At 34.5% G+C, this 24,922-nt stretch overlaps 1 protein-coding gene and 1 non-coding gene across 2 annotated transcripts; one reads left to right on the forward strand and one right to left on the reverse strand.

Annotated features, from left to right (window-relative positions):
* The first annotated feature begins 2,662 nt into the window (after nucleotides 1-2,662).
* On the forward strand, nucleotides 2,663-17,731 carry LOC143220564 (uncharacterized). Its single transcript, XM_076446184.1, is given in 7 exon segments — nucleotides 2,663-2,678; nucleotides 3,161-3,208; nucleotides 3,211-3,260; nucleotides 5,150-5,298; nucleotides 10,111-11,008; nucleotides 13,983-14,498; nucleotides 17,279-17,731. Coding segments are annotated over 7 exon segments (2,130 nt in total).
* A 2,360-nt stretch (nucleotides 17,732-20,091) lies between these two features.
* Nucleotides 20,092-20,163, reverse strand: Trnaq-cug (transfer RNA glutamine (anticodon CUG)). The gene has a single exon. It is a non-coding gene; the product is annotated as a tRNA-Gln (tRNA).
* Nucleotides 20,164-24,922: the final 4,759 nt, after the last annotated feature.

Raw genomic sequence — 24,922 nt, forward strand, 5'->3', positions numbered from 1 at the left:
GGGGTCGGCAAGGGGGAACGAGGCATTAAAGATGGAGGAGGAGCGTTTCAGTTTGGCCGAGTTTGCTCGTGCCGGGTTTACCGTGGTTTCCGCTTTGCAACGCGCACTTATTTTTAATGTGGCCTGCTCGATTCGGCCTGGCCGGCATACAGGCGGCTTAATACGAGGCTCGAGCGACGAGCAAAACGTTAAGTCCCCTGTTTGCCCGATTGTCCTAACAATATTCGTGGCGCGGCTGCGATATGGCCGGTATTATTTCCGCGACACAATGGAACCGTTGTGCGAGTAACGATATAAGCGTGAATTACGCCCGTCTGCCACCGGCCGATACACTCGCTTTTCGCGCTCTAACCATTCGCTTCTTTCGCTTCGCGGATTAGCCGCAATTCCCTAGGCTAACGGCACGGCATCCTCCGAACTCTCACCGTTAAAACACCCGTCGAACCTTTCGAATAAACCTGCCACACGCAGATTCACAAATCCGTCTGATCAACCGGATTAACTCCAACCGTTTCCCAGAAAGGGTTCTTTCATAATTTTGCGATAGGTTCTAATGGAGATAACGGGAAGGTTCGGGAGAAATTTGGAGAGATTTTTTTTTTCTTTTTTGAGTTTAGTTTTGAGTTTAGGAAATTGTTGGTTAACGGATATAACGTAGTAAATAGTTTCATAGCGGATACAGAGTGGAATTTAACCCTTTGCACTCGAAAGGTGCCTGCCAGTCACCATAAAATTTTGAAGACTCATATTAATTAATACATAAAACTTAAGATAATATTAAAATATGCAAGGTATCGAAGTCAAATAATTTTACGTGTTAATTATTTTACGATTCCTTACTTACCAGTGATAAAAATAATGTCAATTTTATAGCAGAAAATTTGTGAATTTCTACTTTCCTCTATGCAAAAAAATCATCGAGTGCAAAGGGTTAATAAGTATAAATAGTAAACTAGCCTAATCGTATAGACAAAAGGTTGTTTAATAATTTTGCGTTCAATTCTAATGAAGATAACGGGGAGATTCGGAAGAAATTTCGAGAGATTTTGTTTCTTTTTTGAGTTTAGTTTTGAGTTTAGGAATTTTAGCAAATTTTTGGTTAACGAATATACGTAGTAAATAGTTTCATAACGGATACATAGTGGAATTTACTAAGGATAGTTAGTATGCTACTCTAATTATATATGCAAAAGGGTTGTTTCATAATTTTCCGTTCGGTTCTAATAGAGATTATGGGAGGATTTGAAAGAAATTTCGAGAGATTTTGTTTCTTTTTTGAGTTTAGTTTTGAGTTTAGGAATTTTAGGAAATTTTTGGTTAACGGATATACGTTGTAAATAGTTTCATAGCGGATACATAGTGGAATTTAAGGATAGTTAGTAGGCTAATCTAATAATATATTCGAAAGGGTTTTTTCAGAATTTTCAGTTAGGTTTTAATGAAGATAGCGGGGAGGCTCGGGAGAAATTTCGAGAGATTTTTTTATTTTTTTGAGTTTAGTTTTGATTTTAGGAAATTTAGGAAATTGTTGGTTAACGGAAATACGAAGTAAATAGTTTCATAGCGGATACATAGTGGAATTTAATAGGAATAAATAGTAGAATAAATTAATCGAATAATCAAAAGGTTCTTTCATAATTTTCAGTTCAGTTCTAAGAAAGATAATGGAGAGGTTCGGTAGAAATTTCGAGAAATTTTTTTTCTTTTATGAGTTTAGTTTTGATTTTAGAAAATTTGGGAAATTGTTAGTAAACGAATACACATGGTGAATATTTTCATAGTGGATACATAGTGAAATTTATTAAATATAGTTAGCAGGCGAACTTAATGGTATATGCAAAAGGATTCTTTCATAATTTTCCGTCGATTCTAATGAAGATAACGGAAAGGTTCGGAAGAAATTTCAAGAGATTTTTGTTTCAGTTTAGTCTTGATTTTAGAAAAACTAGAAAATTGTTAGTTAATGGATATACATGGTAAATAGATTCATAGAAGAATTTACTAAGGATAGTTAGTAAATTAACCTAACCTAATCGTATATACAAAAGGGTTGCTTCATAATTTTCCGCTCGGTTCTAATGGAAATTACAGGAGGATTTGAAAGAAATTTCAAGAGATTTCTTTTTTGAGTTCAATCTTAATTTTAGTTAATGTAGGCAATTTTTGATTCACAGATATATATAGTAAATAATTTCATAGCGGATACATAGTGGAATTTACTAAGGATAGTTAGTAGGCTAACCTAATTATATATGCAAAAAGGTTGTTTCCGAATTTTCCGTTCGGTTCTAATAAAGATTATAAGAGGTTCGGAAGAAATTTTGAGAGATTTTTTTTAGCGTTCAGTCTTGATTTTAGTTAACGTAGTCAATTATTGGTTCACAGATATACATTGTGGAATTTACTAAAAATAAATATTAAACTAGTCTATTCGTAGATGCAAAAGTGTTCTTTCATAATTTTCTGTTCGTTTCTAATAGAGATTATTGAAGGTTCTTAAGAAATTTCAAGACATTTTTTGAATTTAGTCTTGATTTTAGAAAATCTAAAAAATTGTTGGTTAACGCATACACATGGTAAACAGTTTCATAGCGGATACATAGTGGAATTTACTAAGGATAGTAAGCAGGCTAGCCTAATCGTATATGCGCGAATTATCTTAATGGCTCAGACACTTGGTATGTCTACCTTGAAACGTATAGATAACGCGTAATAGCGAAAACTAAAGAGAATGATAGAATTGAAATGTTCAATTTATACTCGTAACGTTTCATTTAAAGAAATCAACGATATTCTCCGTTTCGATGTCTATTCTTCAAACGATTTATCTTTCGTCTTCGAAAAAGATTATTGAAATATTTACATTGGTCGATAAGAAATCAGAGATTTATAAGAATTCGAGTTTTATTTGCTCGAAAGAATTTCGAGATAACAAGTGCTCGGAATTATGGTAGAAGCTTTGCGCGATGAGATGTTATTTGCTATTGCGAGGGATATTCTCGTGTCGGATGAAACTATTTTAAACGTTTCCGCGTGTCCGATGGACAGGCTTGTTTCGAATTTATACCCCGTTACACCTTTCTGCAACAGCCATATCTGTCTCATTAAACGAGGATCTTGTTATACGAAGGATTAAAATCGGACGTTTGTTTTTTTACAGGATGCAACCGTACTGTCAGGAATTCCGTTGGATGGATACGATGGACAGGCGGATGGGTCGATGCATTGTTCGCATCAGAGCGCCTCCCAGGGATCCCCAGGTTAATAAAACATTGTTAATAAAAATCGCTAACGTTTGCAAAATTGTTCGCAATATTTCTAATCAAATTCGCGTTTTTATAAAAAAAATTCACCACCTTCACACGATCTCTATTGTTACCTGTAATAACACGCACAACATATTCGATCGATTTCGTTAAAACGAAAATAACTCCTTAAATTCTTTGTTATAAAATTTCATCGGAAAACAATTCAATTTTCGGTTAATTGTAATCGAGGAAAATTAATTATTTCTTGGTAAAATAAAAAAGGAATATGCATTATTTGCATCAGAGCGCCTCCCAGAGATCCACAGGTTAATAAAACATTGTTAATAAAAATCGCTAACGTTTGCAAAATTGTTCGCAATATTTCTAATCAAATTCGCGTTTTTATAAAAAAAATTCACCACCTTCACACGATCTCTATTGTTACCTGTAATAACAGGCACAACATATTCGATCGATTTCGTTAAAACGAAAATAACTCCTTAAATTCTTTGTTATAAAATTTCATCGGAAAACAATTCAATTTTCGGTTAATTGTAATCGAGGAAAATTAATTATTTCTTGGTAAAATAAAAAAGGAATATGCATTATTTGCATCAGAGCGCCTCCCAGAGATCCACAGGTTAATAAAACATTGTTAATAAAAATCGCTAACGTTTGCAAAATTCTTCCAAATATTTCTAATCAAATTCACATTTTTATAAAAAAAATTCACCACTTTCACACGATCTCTATTGTTACCTGTAATACAACAAAATGTATTTTAACAAAATCGATCGATTTCGTTAAAAAGCAAATAACTTCTTAAATTCTTTGGTATAAAATTTCATCGGAATACGATTCAATTTTCGGTTAAGTGTAATCGAGGAAAATTAATTAATACTTCTTCGCTATAAAATTTCGTCGGAATACGATAGAATTTTCGGCTAATTGTAATTGAGGAAAATTAATTATTTCTTAGTAAAATAAAAACACGATATGCATTGTTCGCATCAAACCACCTTCCAGAAATCCCCAGGTTAATAAAAGTTAATAAAAAACGATTTCAAAATACTTCTAAATATTTCTAATCAAATTCGCGTTTTTATCAAAAAATTCACCACCTTCGTTACATTTCAAAGAACTACTATTGCCTCCTGTAATAACGTATGCAACAAATTCGATCGATTTCGTTAAAACGCAAATAATTCCTTAAATTTTTCGCTATAAAATTTCGTCAAAATACGATACAATTTTCAGTTAATTATAATCGTGGAAAATTAATTATTTCTTAGAAAAATAAAAAAGCAATATGCATTGTTCGCATCAGAACACCTCCTAGGTATCCCCATGTTAATAAAAATTAATAAAAAACGATTCCAAAATACTTAACTTCTTAAATTCTTCGCTATAAACTTTCGTCAGAATACGATACAATTTTCGGTTAATTGTAATCGAAGAAAAATAATTATTTCTTGGTAAAATAAGAACGCAATATGCATTGTTCGCATCATAGCGTCTCTCAGAGATCTCCAGGTTAATAAAAATTAATAAAAGACAATTTCAAAATTCTTCTAAATATTTCTAATCGAATTCGCGTTTTTATAAAAAAAAAATTCACCGATTTTGTTACATTTCACACAACCTCTATTGTCTCTTGTAATAACGTATGCAACAAAAATCGATCGACTTCGTTAAAAAGCAAATAACTCCTTAAATTCCTCGCTCTAAACTTATCTCAGAACGCGATACAATTTCCTGCTAATTGTAATCGAGGAAAACGAATTATTTCTTTGAGAAATAAAAACGCGATATGCAAACTCCTCGCGAAGAGAATTTCGCGTCTTGATAACGTCTAGAAAGCGAGGTTAAAACAACTTCTAACGAAATTTGTCGCTGCTCAGGTGATCGAGTTAAAAGTTAGGAGGCTGCAAGTTGGTTTCCTGAAAGAAACCAGATGCGAGGGTGCTTACATTCAATTTTCCGATGGCAGCGAGGATCTCGAGGATGAAACGGGACGTTATTGCGGCCAAGTGAATGGCAATGCAACCAGGTAGGATACATTTTAATTTCCCGCCGCTGAATATACATTTACAAATATCTCTTACGATATATACCTAACGATCATTATCCACAGAATTCCTTTCTTCATTTTAATTCGCTTCTTACCGTACCTCGCGTAATTTCGCGGACAGATTTGCGTAATTGCTCGATCTCGGTACACGATTCCACATATAAATTTCATATTTCGTCTCTTCTTATTCCATTATACTCCCACTTTTGAATACCCGATATCGAAGGAATAATTCTCGTTTGTGAATACAGAAAATTTCGCAACGAATTTGAGAACAAATCATTAGCATGGTACAGAGAAACGCATGGACTCGGTAAAATACGAGTGTACCGAGTAGATAAAAGAGCGGAGTGATTGGTGGGATCGTTAATGAAAAATAATTAACCGGTCGGAATAGTATTCGCAGCAGGTTGTAAACGAAATGTGTGCACCGCTGGTAGATAATGGATTAAACAGATGCCCGCTGGTCGAAATGTAGCGGTTCCAAGCCGCTTATAAACGCGGTATTTAATGCGTGTAAATATTTCCCATCTCGATGTGCCCGATGATTCCGGGCTTGCTTTAATTTCAATTTTCTCGTTTTCGCTTCTCCTTTGTCATGCTTATTAATACGTCTCTGTCCTGCGATTACACAATTTCCGCGCAGTTGCTTAATTACTCTCTAATTTATCGAATGCGCGGGCCCGTTTGAAAGATAATCTGCCAGAACAACAGAGACGGGAAATTGAATTTCGCTTTGATGCCCAATTTCGTGGATTCGAAATAAACCGAGCTGGTTTTTTTTTGTCTTAATTATTCGCCGCTGGCTTAGGAATTTAATTAATTACCTCGTTCCGTTGCCACAGAGGTAGCTAAAATTGCGCATTGCCGTTGCATAGGTCAGCGAGTCGCGAATATGTACATACATTTCCTCGGGAATAGAGTCTCGTACTTGCTTGCTCGTATCGCGCAATTTACAATTTTATCATTTAAATCGTTTGTTCGTTCGTTACAGTAACGGAGAAATAATAACCGTGCATGCATAACGAGTAATTTATTATTGAGCGAGATTATCGGTATGGCGTGTGAGCCGAGTTACAGCGATTCGTCATGCATCGCGATAACGTCCACGGTAGCCCTTAATCGCGGCAGGAATTAGCGAGAAATCTCATCTTTTTCTGGTAAAATCGAACCAACCGGTTATTACGCACAGCAAGAAACGCTTATTGAAACGTCAAGAGGAATATTTTGTAATTTTTTTAAGCCTGGAACGAAAGACGAATACTTTTTATCGTGCAAACACTCGCTGCATAAGTTGGTTAAAGTTCGTTGACAGTATAGCTAGCATAATTTAACACTTTGACTGCCACGCCGAAATCATATGTTTCGACCAGGACACCACGGAATTATTTTTATTATTCAAAGCATATAATGGCGAAATAATAACGAATCGATGTTAGAAGGCAATATTTTTATCAAATGGAGCGTTTCTCTTACTGGTGGTCACGGGTGACCACCGTGGCGCCTTAGTAACGGTTCGACGAAGATTACGGCACGAATTGCAAAAAAAAAAGAAGGACGAGCGTACCTGGAACGAAAATTTTGCAGGGAATGTTAGGAAAAAAATTCCAAACTATTTGGGTGAAAAATTGCTAAAAATAAGACCAAGAAGGTGACCACTTATTGTCCGGATTGTATCGGTGCGTCGCATTTATGTTTGGAGTGCTTTAACAAAGTGCACCGTTAGATGCAAGATTTATTCTAACATTTTGTTATTCTTTATTGTTCTAATAAAAAATTTTAATCGTTCAATAGGGCACATTTTATTTCAATGTATCTTCTATACTTCGGCCATATTCAAATACGCTAACTCTCGATTTTCGTTTAGTTTTTTACAATTGTAAAAAGTTGAAAGGCTCCGGTCACCTATGACCACCATGGCGTCACGGAGAAACCGTTGCCGGTCATATATGACCAGCATGGCAGTCAAAGGGTTAATCGCGGTAGGAATTAGCGAAAAATATCATCTTTCTCTGGTAAAATCGAACCAACCTGTTATTACTCACAGCTTATTGAAACATCAAGAGGAATATTTTGTAATTTCTTTAAGCCTGGAACGAAGGACGAATACTTTTTATCGTGCAAACATTCGCGAGTCGACGAGTATCGCTGCATAAGTTGGTTAAAGTTCGTTGACAGTAAAGATGTCATGGTTTAACCCATTTGCATCATTGAGCGGAATAATCCGCACCTAATAATTGTTACTTATGTATTTTTAATTTATTTACCATGCAATTAACAGCGAAAATAAATATTTGTGTTATAACGTCGTATAAAATGATTTTGTTTTAGAGTATGTACAATTTTTTGAGTAAATATAAACAAGAGTTTGATTGTTATGATTAATTTCAAGCGAAGGCTTGAAAGATTCTACTTAGAGTGAAGATGCAAATGGGTTATATGGTTATTTTTTAAATCTTTATTCAAAATTTCGCGTTTAACTTTGTTGTCTTAATCACTCGCCTTCGCGAATTTTCTTCCGATATATGTATATTCATTCTCGCGATTTCTCACGTTATTCTATTTTTTGAAGCTTCTACTTTTTTAATATTCACCGGTTATTTTCACCGTGGTAGGTTTAGCGTTAATTATTGCGTATCAAAAGCGGATAAATGTCGCAAAGGAAAACATTCCAAAAACGGTTCTCCATTTCGGTTTCACGTTTATCTCAATTTTGAAATTTTCTTTATTATTGCGGATCAAAAGCGGATAAAAGTCGCAAAGGAAAACATTCCAAAAACGGTTCTTCATTTCGGTTTCACGTTTATCTCAATTTTGAAATTTTCTTTATTATTGCGGATCAAAAGCGGATAAAAGTCGCGAAGGAAAACATTCCAAAAACGTTTCTCGATTTTGGTTTCACGCTTGTTTTCGTTTCGAAATTTCCTTTTAATTATTACGTATCAAAAGCGGATAAAAATCGCGAAGAAAAACATTCCAAAAACGGTTCTCCATTTCGGTTTCACGTTTATCTCCATTTTGAAATTTTCTTTATTATTGCGAATCAAAAACGTATAAAAGTCTTGAGGGAAAACATTCCGAGAACGGATCTCCATTTCGGTTTCACATCAGTCTCTGTCTCGAAATTTCTTTTTAACGTTAAACCTACCATGGTTTAAATCGTTATTTTCTAAATCTTTATTCAAAATTTCGCGTTCAACTTTCTTATCTTAATCACTCGCCTTTACGAATTTTCTTCCGATATATGTATATTTATTTTCACGATGTCTCACGTTATTCTATTTTTTGAAGCTTCTACTTTTTTAATATTCACCGGTTATTTTCACCGTGGTAGGTTTAGTGTTAACCCTTTGCACTCGACGATTTTTTAGCTACAGAAAAGTAGAAATTTACTGATTTTCTGCTATAAAGCTGACGTTATTATTTTGAGTGGTAAATAAGTAATTGTATAATAATTAAAATATAAAATTATTTGATTTCGATATCTCGCATATTGTTATATTATATTATATTTCATATATTAATTAATATTCTAGTCTTCGAAATTTTATGGTGATTGACAGTCGCCTCTCGAGTGTAAAGGGTTAAATCGCTATTTTCTAAATTTTTATTCAAAATTTCGCGTTCAACTTTGTTATCTTAATCACTCGACTTCGCGAATTTTCTTCCTATATACGCATATTTATTTTCGCGATGACTCGAATTATTCTATTTTTTGAATCTTTTACTTTTTTCCTATTCACCGGTTATTTTCACCATGATAGGTTTAATATTAAAGAACGCAAACCAACCGATTACTATATAAACAATTTATAAAACGAGGATAATAATCAGCGTAAAAGTACATCACCTAATAACCCAATAAATATGTAAAAAACGACTTGCTAGAATTTTTAAAAAATTCACTTTTCATGGTTTTAACCCTTTGCACTCGGAATAATGTTCGTCGAAGATGTGGATGGTCGTGTTCTCTTTTATATATCTTAGTAATTTTATTATATCTTGACTTAGTTTCTTCTGCAATTTCCAGTGAAAATCTCAGAGAAACATAGATTTCTCAAAAAGCTGTATTGGAATATTATTTGATCTTTTTATTCCTATTCTTAAAAACTAATAAACATTAATGTCCCCTCAGAGGAAACAGCGGAGTGCAAAGGGTTAATTTTCGTTGCCGATACGTCGGGTAGCAACGTTTTCCCTGTATCTTAACCACCGAAGTATAATTTGAGAGAGAGAAAACCCCAGGGAAACATAGATTTCTCAAAAAGCTGTATTGGAATATTATTTGATCGTTTTATTCCTATTTTTAAAAACTAATAAACATTAATGTCCCCTCAGAGGAAACAGCGGAATGCAAAGGGTTAATTTTCATTGCTGATACTTCGAGTAACAACGTTTTCCGTGTATCTTAACCACCGAAGTATAATTTGAGAGAGAGAAAACCTCAGAGAAACATAGATTTCTCAAAAAGTTCTGTTGGAATAAGTTAATTCCTGTAATCATTAATAAACTTTAATATTCCCTAAGAGTTGACAGCGGAGTGCAAAGGGTTAATTTTCATTGCTGATACTTCAGATAGCAACGTTTTCCCTGTATCTTAACCACCGAAGCATAACTTGAAAGAGAGAAAACCTCAGAGAAACACACATTTCTCAAAAAGCTGTTCTGGAATATTATTCGATATTTTATTCCTATTCTTAATCACTAATAATAAACCCCTCAGAGGGCACAACTAACACAAAAAACCCATTGTATCCAGGTCTATAAACGTTCCTCTTAATTCCTCCGCAGACTATTCCTGAGAAAGGGTCCAAACCTAACGATCATAATGGACTCGGACGCGAAGTTCGCAGCAGAGAACCCAGTAATCTTCTCGGCTCAGTTCTCGATACTGCCAGTGCAGCTAGCAACAGAGCGTCATCGTGGCTTCTCCTCCTCATCCTCAAGCGAGTGTCCTCTAGAATGCGCAGTAAGAAACGACCGAAGATCCTGCAAGTTAGCATCACCAGGTTACCCAGGAGTCTATCCTCGCGGAATCAGATGCAGAATCGCGTTAGAATCGAACGCAGGTCGCTTCAAGATCGGCGGGCAGCCGGACGACCTGTTCGACCTGATGAATCGGACTTCTCAGGACGTGTGCCAAACTGAGAGCTGCGAGGAGCACGTGGAGATCGTGGCGGAAGTGACGAAGACGAGGGTCACGAGATCGTACAGCGATGTAGCCTCCAGGGTAGCCTCGAGACGATCTAGAAGCCCGGACCACGAGGAGGAGCTGGAATTTATCATCGGGCAAACGTCTCACAAGGCCAGGAGGGGCAGAAATAATCGAAGGAGACTTAAGAAAGCGAAGAAGGAAGCGGAGCTTCAAGGATCAAAGGTTCCGCGTGGCAATTCCGCCGGAAAACCGGCGAACGAGGATATCCGGAGGAAGACGAGCGAAGAGGAGTCGCGGAGGAGCTGGAGGAGCGGCTCCAGGCAATCCGCCGGCTATCGCGATCAGCCGATCCGGACAGAACCTAGCCAGAAGCGACTTCGTCACCCGCAGCGCGTACATAAGAAGTCCATGGACTCGATAAGCTCGAAAAGGAATTCCGATCATGATCTCAGAGATATATCCGACGCGAGAGTTCAGCCGGACGCGGAGATTGCGAGGAAAGGCTTGAGCCCGGAGAAGACCACCGCGTTACAGGTGAGTTATCCTGGGAAATTTATTTCCCACGACACTTTCCAGATCGTTTCGATCCAGTCAGCCGGTTCGTGTTTGATCGATCGACGTCCTGGCGAGGTAAGATGCCTGTGAAAGAGGCACGTTCAGTGTAATAATTGCCTGTTGCGTTAAAATATTCCGATGTGCATCCATCTTGCTCGGTCTGTTCTCGTGATACGCCGAGCGGAGAGTTTAACGGAGTGGAACTTGTAAGATGTTTCGCTAAACAGACGGGAAGAAAACGAGCCTCGATGGGTTTAAAGAAGAAATCACTCGGTGAGGAGGTAATGATCGTTGTTTTGAGATTGTTCAGGTTATTTTACAGGTTTATGGATTAATGATTAACTTTGGATTACACGGTAGAGGACTATTCGAATGGTACTGCGTCGATGGTGTCGATAGAACGGGATTATTTCAAAATACTTGCAACGAGACGGAAGCTTTAGAATTTCAACATTTTTTTAGTCCATATACTGGTCGAAAATCGCATTTAACATTAGAAGCTGGGAGATTACTCCTTTAATTAACAGATTTATAGATTACTGTTTCTCTTTAAATAAAAAATGTATTCTTCATACTATTCAAATGGCACAGCGTCGATGGTGTCGATAGAACGGGATTAATTTCAAAATAGTTGCAACGAGATGTAATTTTTAGAGTCACGAAATTTGTAAATTCACATACTAGTCAAAAGACGCATTTACTGTTAGATCCTGGGAGATATATTCCTTTAATTAACAGATTTACAGATTACTGCTTTTCTTTAAATTACGCGTGTAGAGTATTCTTCGTACTATTCAAATGGCACACCGTCGATGTTGTCGATAGAACGTAATTGATTTCAAAATACTCGCAATGAATCGTAATTTTTAGAGTCACGAAATTTTTAAAACTCATATATTACTTAAAAAACGCATTTAACGTTAGATCTTGGATGATATACTACTTTAATTAACAAATTTATAGATTACTGCTTCTCTTTAAATTAAAGATGTATTCTTCATACTACTCAAATGGTACAGCGTCGATGGTGTCGATAGAACGGGATTAATTTCAAAATAGTTGCAACGAGACGTGATTTATAGAGTCTCGAAATTTTTAAAATCCTTATACTAGTCAAAAAACGCATTTAATATTAGATTCTAGGAGATATACTCCTTTAATTAACAGATTTTTAGATCACTGCTTCTCTTTAAATTACACGTGTAGAATATTCTTCTTATTATTCAAATGTCATATCGTCGATATTGTCCATAGGACGTAATTAATTTCAAAATACTCGCAACGAAACGTAATTTCTAGAGTCACCAAATTTTTAAAATTCATATACTAGTCGAAAAACGCATTTAATATTAGATCCTGGGTGATATACTACTTTAATTAACAAATTTATAGATTACTGCTTCTCTTTAAATAAAACATGTATTCTTCATACTATTCAATTGGTACAACGTCGATGTTGTCAATAGAACGTAATTGATTTCAAAATACTTGCAACGAGACGTAATTTCTATAGTCTCGAAATTTTTAAAATCCATATACCAGTTAAAAAACGCATTTAATATTAGATCCTGGGAGATATACTCCTTTAATTAACAGATTTTTAGATCACTGCTTCTCTTTAAATTACACGTGTATAATATTCTTCTTATTATTCAAATGGCATATCGTCGATATTGTCGATAGAACGTAATTGATTTCAAAATACTCACAAGAAACGTAATTTTTAGAGTCACCAAATTTTTAAAATTCATATACTAGTCGAAAAACGCATTTAATATTAGATCCTGGGTGATATACTACTTTAATTAACAAATTTATAGATTACTGCTTCTCTTTAAATAAAACATGTATTCTTCATACTATTCAAATGGCACACCGTCGATGTTGTCGACAGGACGTAATTAATTTCAAAATACTCGCAACGAAGCGTAATTTTTAGAATTACTAAATTTTTAAAACTCTTATATTACTTAAAAAACGCATTTAACGTTAGATCTTGGGTGATATACTACTTTAATTAACAAATTTATAGATTACTGCTTCTCTTTAAATAAAACATGTATTCTTCATACTATTCAAATGGTACAACGTCGATGTTGTCAATAGAACGTGATTGATTTCAAAATACTTGCAAAGAGACGTAATCCTTAGAGTCTCGGAATTTTTAAAATCCATATACTAGTTAAAAAAAACACTTAATATTAGATCCTTGGAGAGATACTCGTTTTATTAACACTATGACGTCCGGTGGCACGACATTTGTGGCATACAAAAAATATCGGCCAATCGCCGATGGCTACACGTTGGTGCACTACACAAAACAATTCAGTTCTACAACAGCACGGTGGTTACATATATATTGCTGCCGAACGCTAGCCAATATTGTATTTGTTTTGGTAGATAACAATAAATTTTCGGCATAGCAAGTGTCTTCTTTTTCTCCAAAAAAAGAAAACATGAAACGTGTCTTCTGTTCTTCAATTCTTTCAACTCGAGACAAAAAAATGCAGATCAGTCGCGGACGTCATAGTGTTAAAATCTAAATAATGCGAAAAAACGTACAACACGTCTCTCCGGAAACAACCCAGTCCAGAATTTCTAATTAGCCGCTTTGATCTCGAGACAATTTTCCTTCTTCCTCGAGGTTTCTTCTCGCGAACCCGCCGGAGGCAAGAAGTTATCGATCACGGTTCCGTCGAAACGGAAATTCGGCACAATTGCAGAAATTATTTTGCAAGCACCGGGTACGCTTTAATTTCCCGGCGAACGACGCAGCGGCAACTAGCGAACTCTCGCTAAACAGTTCCAGCGAAGTTTCCTTTCAGGGAACAAGTTGATTAAACGTTCCGCTTCGAGTGTGCCGCGAGGAAATACGCGTGCTCGCTCGGACGGCGTATTATCGCAGAGAAATCGAGACTGAATAACCGAATTACGTTCTTCATCCTCTGATAAGGTGCCCGACTATCGACACGCGAGGAAAGGCCGGATTCCGGAGAAGTTAGGAAGCACCAGTTGCGTGGGCGATTATCTCGCGTTGCTGGAAGACGTGGACGGGAAGATCTTCGAAATTTCGAAGTTCTGCGGAGAAGGTCACGTGCCGAGGATCCTCTCGAGAGGAAGGAACATCATCGTGGAGTTCTTCGCCGAACAGGACGGGACCGTGATGCACGACGGGTTCCAGTTGTCGTTCCAGGAAACGGAAGAAGCCGCCGGAGTGAAGCACGGAGAAAACTGCGAGTTCGTTTACAAAAGCACCGAACGTACCAGAGAGAATATCAAATCATTGCAAAGCTGGTACCCGCCGAATACTTTGTGCAGCTACAAATTCATGGGCAGGTCGTCGGAGAAGATCACCGTTCATATGAAGATAATCAGGAACGAGCCGGACCAGGAATACGCGCCGCAGAAACGGAACTTCAGCCTGAATTACTGCTCCGGAAACGAGATTGCGGTTTACAATGGGATCAAGGTGAGTAAGCATCGAGGGAACGTAAGAAATTAACGGGTGGCGTCGGTGTAGCTAATAGCTTCGTTCCCGGCATTGTTTTATTCCATCGGTACAACTTTGTTTCCCTAAGTGGTTCCCGTTCCTCGGAGGATGAATAAATTATGGAAACACGTAGCTTCGATTTTCGTCTTCCTCCCGTACGATTTGTCATTTGTTTTACGTATCGTTGTATTGGGTTGGCAACTACGTGATTGCGGATTTCAATTAAGAAGGAAAATTCAAAATTTTTGTGTTTAAAAATATAAGTTTATTCGATTAGATACTGTTTGTTCTTGTCGATGACCTTTTGCCATCGTTCTGGCAGTGTTCAAATTACACGTTCGTAAAATTTCTGATCTTTGCTATCAAAAAACTGATTTAACACGTTGAGTTCAGCGTCGGTCTCTAGGGATTGACAGTGAACTTTTCGTTTAGGCGGCATCAGTGCATGCAATTGACAATGTACTTTTCAGTTGGGTGACGTCGAACCGTGAAGATTCGCAGTATCAAAGTTCAAAAATTAGTGTAACGTTATAATATATCTAAAAGAAGGTGAAAAATTAACTTTCTGCACCATTACACGAACTTTTTTAACGGGCACAGGATGCATTATTTTCATAAATCAAACGAACATAGATCGTCGTTGTGTGCCAAACTCAACGTGTTAAACGTGATCTAACGTCACCAGCGTTATTAAAAATTTTATCATTTAACCCATTTGCATCACAAAGAAAAGTCAAAAATTCGTTCTTATCACCAACATTTTTGTTTTTACTGTAGTTAAAATTTAATGAAAATGTTACAAAATATGAAAAATAAAATCAATATTGGATAAATAGAGAATTTTGACTTCATTATAGGTTTATAAAAATAAACGGAATGGAATCTAATTATTGTTATCACAACGTGATAATATTTGAAGTAATCAAGGCATAATGTAGCTTTTCTTTTTTTTCTGATAAACAAACTGCACAGTCTGTGAGCTTTCTTCGATGAAGTCGTTTCGATCAGGATTGGAAAATGTTGGCCAGTAAATCTTCCTGGTAATGATGGACATGGAGTAACTGTTCTTTTTTTTTTGGTGTATTTAGTTATATTTTTTTCAAGTATTTCTTCCGCTAATTTTTGTTCTAAAATGTGGAACGCTCTGTCCTAATAAATTGTAAAATGCGCGCATATATGCGCTTATGATGCAAATGGAACGAAACAAATGGTAATCCGAAGCTCCAAGATCAGGGCTATATGGTGGATGTGACAAAACGTCCCAATCCAATTCCAATAATTTTTGACGAGAGACCAAAGACGCGTGGGGCTTTGCATTATCATGGTGGAAAACAACACCCTTACGATTTGACAATACCAGCCGCTTTTCTTGAATTGCATCGCTCAGTTTGGCGAGTTGTTGAACGTACACGTTTGAATTGATCGTTTGGTTTTGTGGCATAAGTTCAAAGTACAAAATTCCTTTATAATCCCACCAGACTGACAGCATAATCTTTTTTTGGCGAATCTCTGCTTTTGATGTTGTTTGAGCTGGTTCATCTTGCATCACCCACGATCTCTTCCGATTAACGTTCTTATAAACTATCCACTTTTCGTCGCTAGTAATTAGGCTTTTCAGAAATGGATCAATTTCGTTGCGTTTCAGAAGCGAATCGCAGATGCTAACGCGTTGCGTCAAATGAATTTCCTTAAGCTGGTGAGGGATCCATAAATCGAGTTTCTTGACATAACCAAGCATTTTTAATTTTTTTTCAATGCATGTATGCGATACATCGAGCTTCTCCGCAATATCACGTGTCGTGCTATGACGATCTGAATCGATAATGGCCTTGATATGGATCTCATCGACTTCAACTGGACGGCCAGATCGTTGAGCATTTTTCAGTGAAAAATCACCAGAACGAAATCTGGCAAACCAATTTTGTCACTGCCTTTCTTTCAAGGCTTCATTTCCATATACGGCACGTAACTTCTTTTGTGCTTGCGATACGTTCTTGCCTTTTCGGAAGTAATACAATAAAATATGTCTGAAGTGCACGTCCTGTTCTTTCACTTTTAAATCGGGATAAAAACAAAACTAAAGCACTAATCGATATAATTTTTGTACTAAATTAAAGGTAGAAGTCCAAACAATAAGAGAAAAATATAGGTTAGATGCTTTGACCACGTTAACGAAGCAAAAGAAAGTGAAAAATCGACAAAATCTGCAATCACTTAGTTGCCAACCCAATATAACAGTTGCTATTTCGCTGTTTTCGCAAGTGAGCTTAAAGATTAAGTCTCGATGGAACTGTGCTTAATTACTTCGAACGTTTAAACCATTGAAATCGGATGAATTTTCAATGCTTTTCTTACTTTCTCTTTTCTATACAAGTTTCATTCGGATTAAGATGTAATTACACATATTTATGCATTTTCGTTTCACCGCTTCAGTAACTATTCTCTGTTTGAATAACACAAAAATTACAAGAACGTAACCCCTTTTTTAATTTTAAACGATACGTAGCTTTCACCGATGAAAACGTTTTAATATCAATTTTATATCAATCCTTATTTACTTTCACCGACGTAAATATTATGTTAAACCGATCCCAAGCCTAATTTATGAGACTAAAATGCCAATACGCGAATATTCTCTCTCCTTGTCCCTTTTGTGCCATTCTTTTTCCCTTTTAGATGGCACAATTCCTGTTATGCTAATTACAAATCACAGCTGCGTTCGCTTCGCGGCGATAAACATGAGAATATGAAATTTTCAGGCAAACAACAGCATCCTGATGTGGTCCTACTGTGACGTGTCGCACCAGGATATTAATAACATACAAGTTCCTCTTACCTCCAGCGGAAACGAATTGCTGATACAATATTACAGCGCGAGAGGCTCGTACGACGGCCAAGAGTTCACTTACACGATATCGTACAGGTTCATCAAGAAATCGCAGAACTCGACCATTAGACGGCAAGTCCAGGACGATTTCAAGCTAATCTCTCTGAGGCCGGTGAATTTTTCAGCGTTGAATTTGAACGAGAGTGAGAATTGTAACTGCGATTTTGGCGACAGAATCGGCAGCTTTAAAAACTGGTTCATGGTACTCGTTGTCCTAGGAATAGTCTCCTTCCTCGGAGCGATCCTCACGATAATAGCTCTCCTTGCCAAATGCATAAAAATGAGGTCGATGGAGAAGAAACTGCTGCAGACCCCGAAACTGTAAAAACTCGGCCAACTTTGTACGACTTTTTTCTATCTGTACGAATAAAGGAGATTTTTTTACCAACGACTAGACCTAGATCTGCACGTGTACTCGCTTGGCTAACGTTCTCTCTGTCCATTTATCGACGGTCCCAATGCGATCGAGTAGAAACGATTAGACGTAATGGCTTTCGAATTTTTATAACACCAATCAAAATAAACGGCTTAGGATTAATCGCTTAGAATTAAAGAATCGCAAATTTCGTATCGTCTCGTTTGATATCGTATTTCTCTTGGTACGAGGTGAAAGGTCGGATACTTTCGAAGTTATCTTCTTTAACACTAATAAACCGTGGCTTAAATGATCGTTTTTAAAATTGTTTTCGAAATTCTGCGTTAAATGTTATAGTATCAATCCGTTGCACTCGAGTGGCGACTGTCAGTAGCTATGAAATTTTGATGAGTCACGTTAATTAATATATCAAATTTAAGATAATATAACAATATGCGAAATATCGAAATCAAATAATTCTACGTGTTAATTATTATACGATTCTCTATTTACCACTCGAAAAAATAATATCGGTTTTATAGCAGAAAATTTGTAAATTTCTGTCCTTCTGAAGCTAAAATATCTCCGAGTGCAAAGGGTTAAGTCGTTCCATAAGTTCGTTCCGCGGAGATATTTACATTCTTCGTCGTATTTTATAAACTATATCGATGATTAACGTGTTTGTCAACGAAATAGGAAGAAGTCGTAAAACAAAAGGGAGACTAAATTTTTTCTTAATATTTAAAGGTTTATTCGACGTATAGTTTTAAATGGTAAAAGTAAAAACCAGCACGAATTTATGGGACGACCTAATAGTAAGAATTTCATTCGATCTTTAATACCGTGATACTTCGATTAATCGAGATTCGATTTTATGATTTTTTCGATATTCTAACTTTCTTCGCGTTAACACTAGGTTTACGGGATTCGTCAATAGTGAATTGCTCGAATTATACAATATCGATAGATTTAATTAACTTATATTATGTTTGGTAATATTGCAATTGTTTTTAAATTAAACTCATCGCTTTTTTTTAACCCTTTGCGTTTCGAATTATATTAGGTCGTCCAATAAATTCGTACCGGTTTTTACTTTTACCATTTATTAGGTCGTCCCGTAAGTTCGTTCCGCGGTGATATTTACATTCTTCGTCGTATTTTATAAACTATATCGACGATTGACGTGTTTGTGAACGAAATAGGAAGAAGTCGTAGAACAAAAGGGCGACTAAATTTTTTCTTAATATTCAAAGGTTTATTCGATGTATAATTTTAAATGGATAAGTAAAAAACCGGCACGAATTTATGGGATGATAATAGAAAGAAATAGAAAGAATATTCAGAATATTTATAATAGAAATATTCTTAATAGAAAGAACATTAAGAATATTTATAATAGAAATGTTCTTAATAGAAAGAATATTAAGAATATTTATAATAGAAATATTCTTAATAGAAAGAACGTTAAGAATATTTATAATAGAAATATTCTTAATAGAAAGAATATTAAGAATATTTATAATAGAAATATTCTTAATAAAAAGAATATTAAGAATATTTATTTTAATATTTATAATAGAAATGTTCTTAATGAAAAGAACGTTAAGAATATTTATAATAGAAATATTCTTAATGGAAAGAATATTAAGAATATTTATAAAAGAAATATTCTTAATACAAAGAATATTAAGAATATTTCTATTATATATATTCTTAATAGAAAGAGAATTTGGAAAACTTAGAATACAGAGATAGCATACTCTCGAAGTATCAATTAATTCTGTCAATTTTTCGCGAATTATTTCAACAGCGATGAAATGAAATCTGTTAAGGAAAGGAATAGGAAGAAGTCGTAGAACAAAAATTTTAAATGGTAAAAGTAAAAACCGGCACGAATTTATGAGACGATCTAATACAAACCACTTATCTTCGCGATTTTTTTTTCCAATCTACGTGCAATCGATTTTTCAATATTTTCCTTTATTTCATTTTTTTAAGATATTACTATTTTTTTATTTACCTATCATTTAACCGTGGTAGATTTTGTGTTAAAAGAAACAAAAAGACGATCCGTTGAACTTAAATTAATTTACCAACGCTAAAAATTTATCCAAACGTTTCTTTTTCTCGCAAATTTTTCGCATTGTCTGTAAATATTTTTTACTGTCATTTTATCGATATTTTAATCCACTTCCAATCAGTTTCTCCTCTTTAATTTTTCCACTGTCACGTCCAAGAGAAATCACGCAGCGAAAGATATAATTATACTTCGTGATTCTTAGATCATCGATAAGTCTAAAGGCATAGTAACATTCGAATCAAAAAGATGAAGGCCTCACCGAGATTTGAACTCGGATCGCTGGATTCAGAGTCCAGAGTGCTAGCCGTTACACCATGAGACCTTGAGAATTTTTTCACCGAACGCAGAGTAGTGTGCGTTTGTAAATAAATTAAACATTGTGTAACGATCCAACACCGAGGAAAATAAACGACCACTCTGATTGATACGTATATATGAGATCGAATTGGGAGAGAACATGTAAATACTCATAATCCTCGACATACATATCTAGCTAGACGAACGAAAGAGAAGTGGTTGACTCGAAAACGTAAAAAAGAGAGAAAAAGAGCGATATATATATAGAGAGAGTAAGGAATATACATAAGATAAAAATTGATATGGTATACTACTTGTTAGGAAACGTAAGGAAATATCATCGCTTAAGGAGACAGCTTTAAGAGATTTTTTTTTACCAATATAGATAAGAAATAATTGGACCTTTTATTTTGAAAATGGTATAAACCCATTTTCTTTAGTTTCGAGAAAATTGAACGTTAGCAGATCTGACAATTAAAAATATAAGTTAATTATGCGAAGTCTGGGAATGTTTGTATTAATTTATCAATATGCAATTTGATTATATAAATTTCTTTTAGGAGAATTTTACTAAAATAATATACAATTTCCAGGCTGCAAATGGACTTACACCAATTTCTTAATTAGTCAATTGTAAATATCGTTTAATTTCGATTTTGAAATAACAAATATCGCTTAAAATATATCTCGTATTAATCCAATTTTGTTTATGAATAATAACAAGAAATAAAATAGGATTAGCATTTTTTATTTTGAACGTTAATTATATTTATATATCGTTAAATTTAACGCAAGATATTGGTATTATTAATTATTTATGCTCTTCGTGTGACAGTGTTTTGAAATATTCATGCACAGGAGGTATATAAGGTAATAGCTGCTGCATATCCTTATATTTTTCGTGTGTAATAGGTTTGGTATCGTGATACAAAGGCGCCAGGGCGATCTTTTCAAATTTTGACAGTCTTCCTCGACATGTAGGTGATAAATTTAGAGTCTTAAATTCTGTGTCCTCCATTGATGTTTTATATAAAATAGTATACGGTGCAGTTTTGCAAAATCTCATCTAACATATTTGCAACCAATTTACTTTTTCTCCATTAGTGTTTCTTCTTATCTGTTTTTTAATTGCGTTTTGCAGATTTTTTATTGAAACGAAATTCTCTCGTTTAATTTCGTGTAAAATAGTAACTTTCGGCATGTGAATTAAAACAATTGTGAAGTCACCTGTCAATGGAAATTGGACTTACAACACTTTCCTAATCAATGTTTACGCAATTTCTTTTACCGGTTAATTTTAAATTGAACAAAGCATTGTCATTTTTTAAGATATTAGATACTAACTAGTTATAAACAAAAAGTTTACACTAAATGAAGCATAAATCACGTCATATCTCATTTTTTTTAAAAAGGACTTATACCACTTTCTAAATAAACGGTCCAATTATTATTCGTTACGGAGTCTGATGTAGCTTAAGTGTTACTTTGCAAAAGAGAATAAACGTCGCTTCTGTACAATACTATAATCAAAAGGAACGTGTAAATTCGCTGGTCCATGTAACATAACATATTCTTCGTTGAATAAATGCTGTACCATAAACCACTTTTCTGTGTGATCAAATGTTATTATCGATTGTCAAGTGTCGTCGAAAGGAAAAGGGTTTCCTCGTGCATAAATGCCGCGTTCATTTGGTGCTCGATTCAAACCTTGAATTATCAAATCTAAATGAATGAGTAAACAGCTTAAAACGTAACGCGAATTGTCATAATGATTGCAAGTGTCAAAGGATTAACATCCATTGTATAGATAATAATTTATCATAATCAAACGATAACAGTCACATTCCTATGTTACGCTGATAATTAAAGCTAAACGATATACGATAATTAAAGCTACACGACGTAATTAAAGCAACAATATGTAAAGAGAGTAAAAATGCGAAAAGGAAAAGGAGCGAAATAGAATAAAAGAACCGGCCAGACTGATAAAATCAAAATTTTTATTCAATCGTAACGATTTCACGGAGAGTCTCGAGAGGCTACGTTTTCATTATAACGATTGCGTGCGATGAAAGTAATTTCGATGGACGAGAAGATAAATAACGAACAGTGGGAAAATGAAAATTCGGAAATAACTCAATTTTATTACAAATGACAGGGGGGTTAGCGAAAATCATATGGAAGTGTGCTTGGGAAAGAGAATGAAATACGTGTGAAAGAAACACTTGGCGGGTAATGTCTTGTAAGATAAACTATCGCGCCATTTATTGCATCTCGTGATGAAAGCTTCGGTTTCTAAAGGGGGCAAATCATCGTGGAAATTACGTCACGCAACTGATTATCCAAGTAATTATTTCTGACGGATAAATACCGACGAAAATTGCGAGGACGAGCGTCACCTAAATTATTCAACGCACAAACTGCTTCATGCATAAATATAGCCTTTAAAAAATAGTAAAATTTAAACAGAAAAATTAAAATCCGCCGATCATTTTTATTTCCAAAATTATTCTATCGAATGAACAACAAAATTCAGTTATTAATTACAATTTATAGTATGAACTTTATTCTATTTTTAATTACTTTTCAATTATGTACATTAAATAATAACGATTACAAAAAATTAATAAAAAGATATGGAAATAACGTAATAATACGCTAAAATCGGCAGTAAGTGTTTCGAATTTTATTATTGCAATTAGATAATCGAAGAAAATTAAATTAAACGCGATTGTGTTAACGAAGTACCTGTTCGCAAGTTGTCGTTAAAAAATCTAAAAATGAAACACGGTACACGTAAGTATACGATAAATTTCAGGCGAGTTTCATTATAAAGACGTTTCAAATTTCCAGTTTAATTCACGCACTTCGTTTATCAAATTTTTTCATTAAACCGCAATCTAGATTAATTTAAGAGACGTTTCGGTCGACGCATAATGCGAGACGCGATGAAGCATTTGCAGCGACAGTAATTGGATGTTGCGCAAGCAATGATTTACCAGAAACACATTACACTGGCTCAGTCAAGGTATGAATCAGCACTTCTTTGTGTATTTTGCTCGTATAAGCGAGAAGCAAGAAAAAAAAAAGAACGTACAGCGATTCATCTGCGGTGTCAAACAATAATTTGTTCAAATGTTCCTACTCGTTTCGTACACGGTTTTCGCGAGAGTGTTATCGGATGTACTTAGGTTTCTAAGTATTAATTTTTACTGTCCTCGCAAACATATTCACGTATCTCGGTCGAGTATCGAATTGATCCACGTTTATAACGGTGGAGAATATTTTTGTAGAAAAGAAAAGGAGAGAAAAAAAAGAAAAAAACGAACGATAAGGAAAGCAAGTTGTAAATGTGATAATATTTAATCCAATTGTACGCCCACTAACAATAAGCGACCTACGACGTCATGTAATAGCGTTAAAATGCTCGAGCGATGTGTAATTGTGTTAAGTGAAACGAACACAACCCCATAATAAAAACAAAAACAACACTAATTGTACATGGTCGTTTTCATTTTGACTTTACCCAATAATTTGTTAACCAATTAGTTACATTAAAATAAGATTCGACGAATAGATAATTAATTACGATTTTAAAGAAAAATTCGGTAATTAAAAATAGTGTAATAAAAATTCGGTAATTAAAAATAGTATAATAAAAATTCGGTAATTAAAAATAGAATAATAAAAATTCGAATATTTGTTATATCATTTCTATAAATATTAGCGATAAAAGTTGCAAAAAGAAGATTTTAAATAAAAATTCGGTAATTAAAAATAGTATAATAAAAATTCGAATATTTGTTATATCATTTCTGTAAATATTAGCTATAAAAGTTGCAAAAAGAAAATTTTAAATAAAAATTCGGTGATTAAAAATTGTATAATAAAAATTCGGTAATTAAAAAAAGTATAATATAAATTCGAATATTTGTTATATCATTTCTTTAAATATTAGCGATAAAAGTTGCAAAAAGAAGATTTTAAATAAAAATTCGGTAATTAAAAATAGTATAATAAAAATTCGAATATTTGTTATATCATTTCTGTAAATATTAGCGATAAAAGTTGCAAAAAGAAGATTTTTATTAAAAATTCGGTGATTAAAAATAGAATAATAAAAGTTCGAGCATTTGTTAATTCATTTTTGTAAATATTAGCGATAAAAGTTACAAAAAGAAGATTCGTTTTTATAAAAAGCTTTAAAAGGACATAAATGCATAGACTGAAAGAGGTAACAAAAAAAAAGAGTTCTATTTTTTCTAGTTTATTCGTTATTGCGAGTAGTTCAGATGTATATATCAATTTTCGTGTAAGTTACATTAAAATAAAATTCGACGAATAGACAATTAATTACGATTTTAAATAAAAATTCGAGCATTTGTTAATTTATTTTTGTAAATATTAGCGATAAAAGTTACAAAAAGAAGATTCGTTTTTACAAAAAGTTTTAAAAGAACTCAAATTCATAGATTGACAGACTTAATAAAAAAAAAAGTTCTATTTTTTTTAGTTTATTCGTTATTGCGAGTAATTCAGATGAATACATCAATTTTCGTGTCATAGAACTGTTAAATGTTTCGCAAACGAGTTTCATAGATTTAAATTTTCTCTGCCTTTAACGTTTCTCGAATTTCGCCGATAGATGTCGTTTCTATGATCTTCGTATTCCTTTCTGCGCGACCGTTTGCCAACGGTATCGATTCGCATACACGTAAAGTTAGTAGTGAACTGTAATTCCCCACAGAAGAGTTGTGAAAATTTGTACAGGAAATTCGAACAGA

The sequence above is a fragment of the Lasioglossum baleicum genome, unplaced genomic scaffold (assembly GCF_051020765.1).
Source record: "Lasioglossum baleicum unplaced genomic scaffold, iyLasBale1 scaffold1214, whole genome shotgun sequence".
In the NCBI taxonomy this organism is placed as follows: Eukaryota; Metazoa; Arthropoda; class Insecta; order Hymenoptera; family Halictidae; genus Lasioglossum; species Lasioglossum baleicum.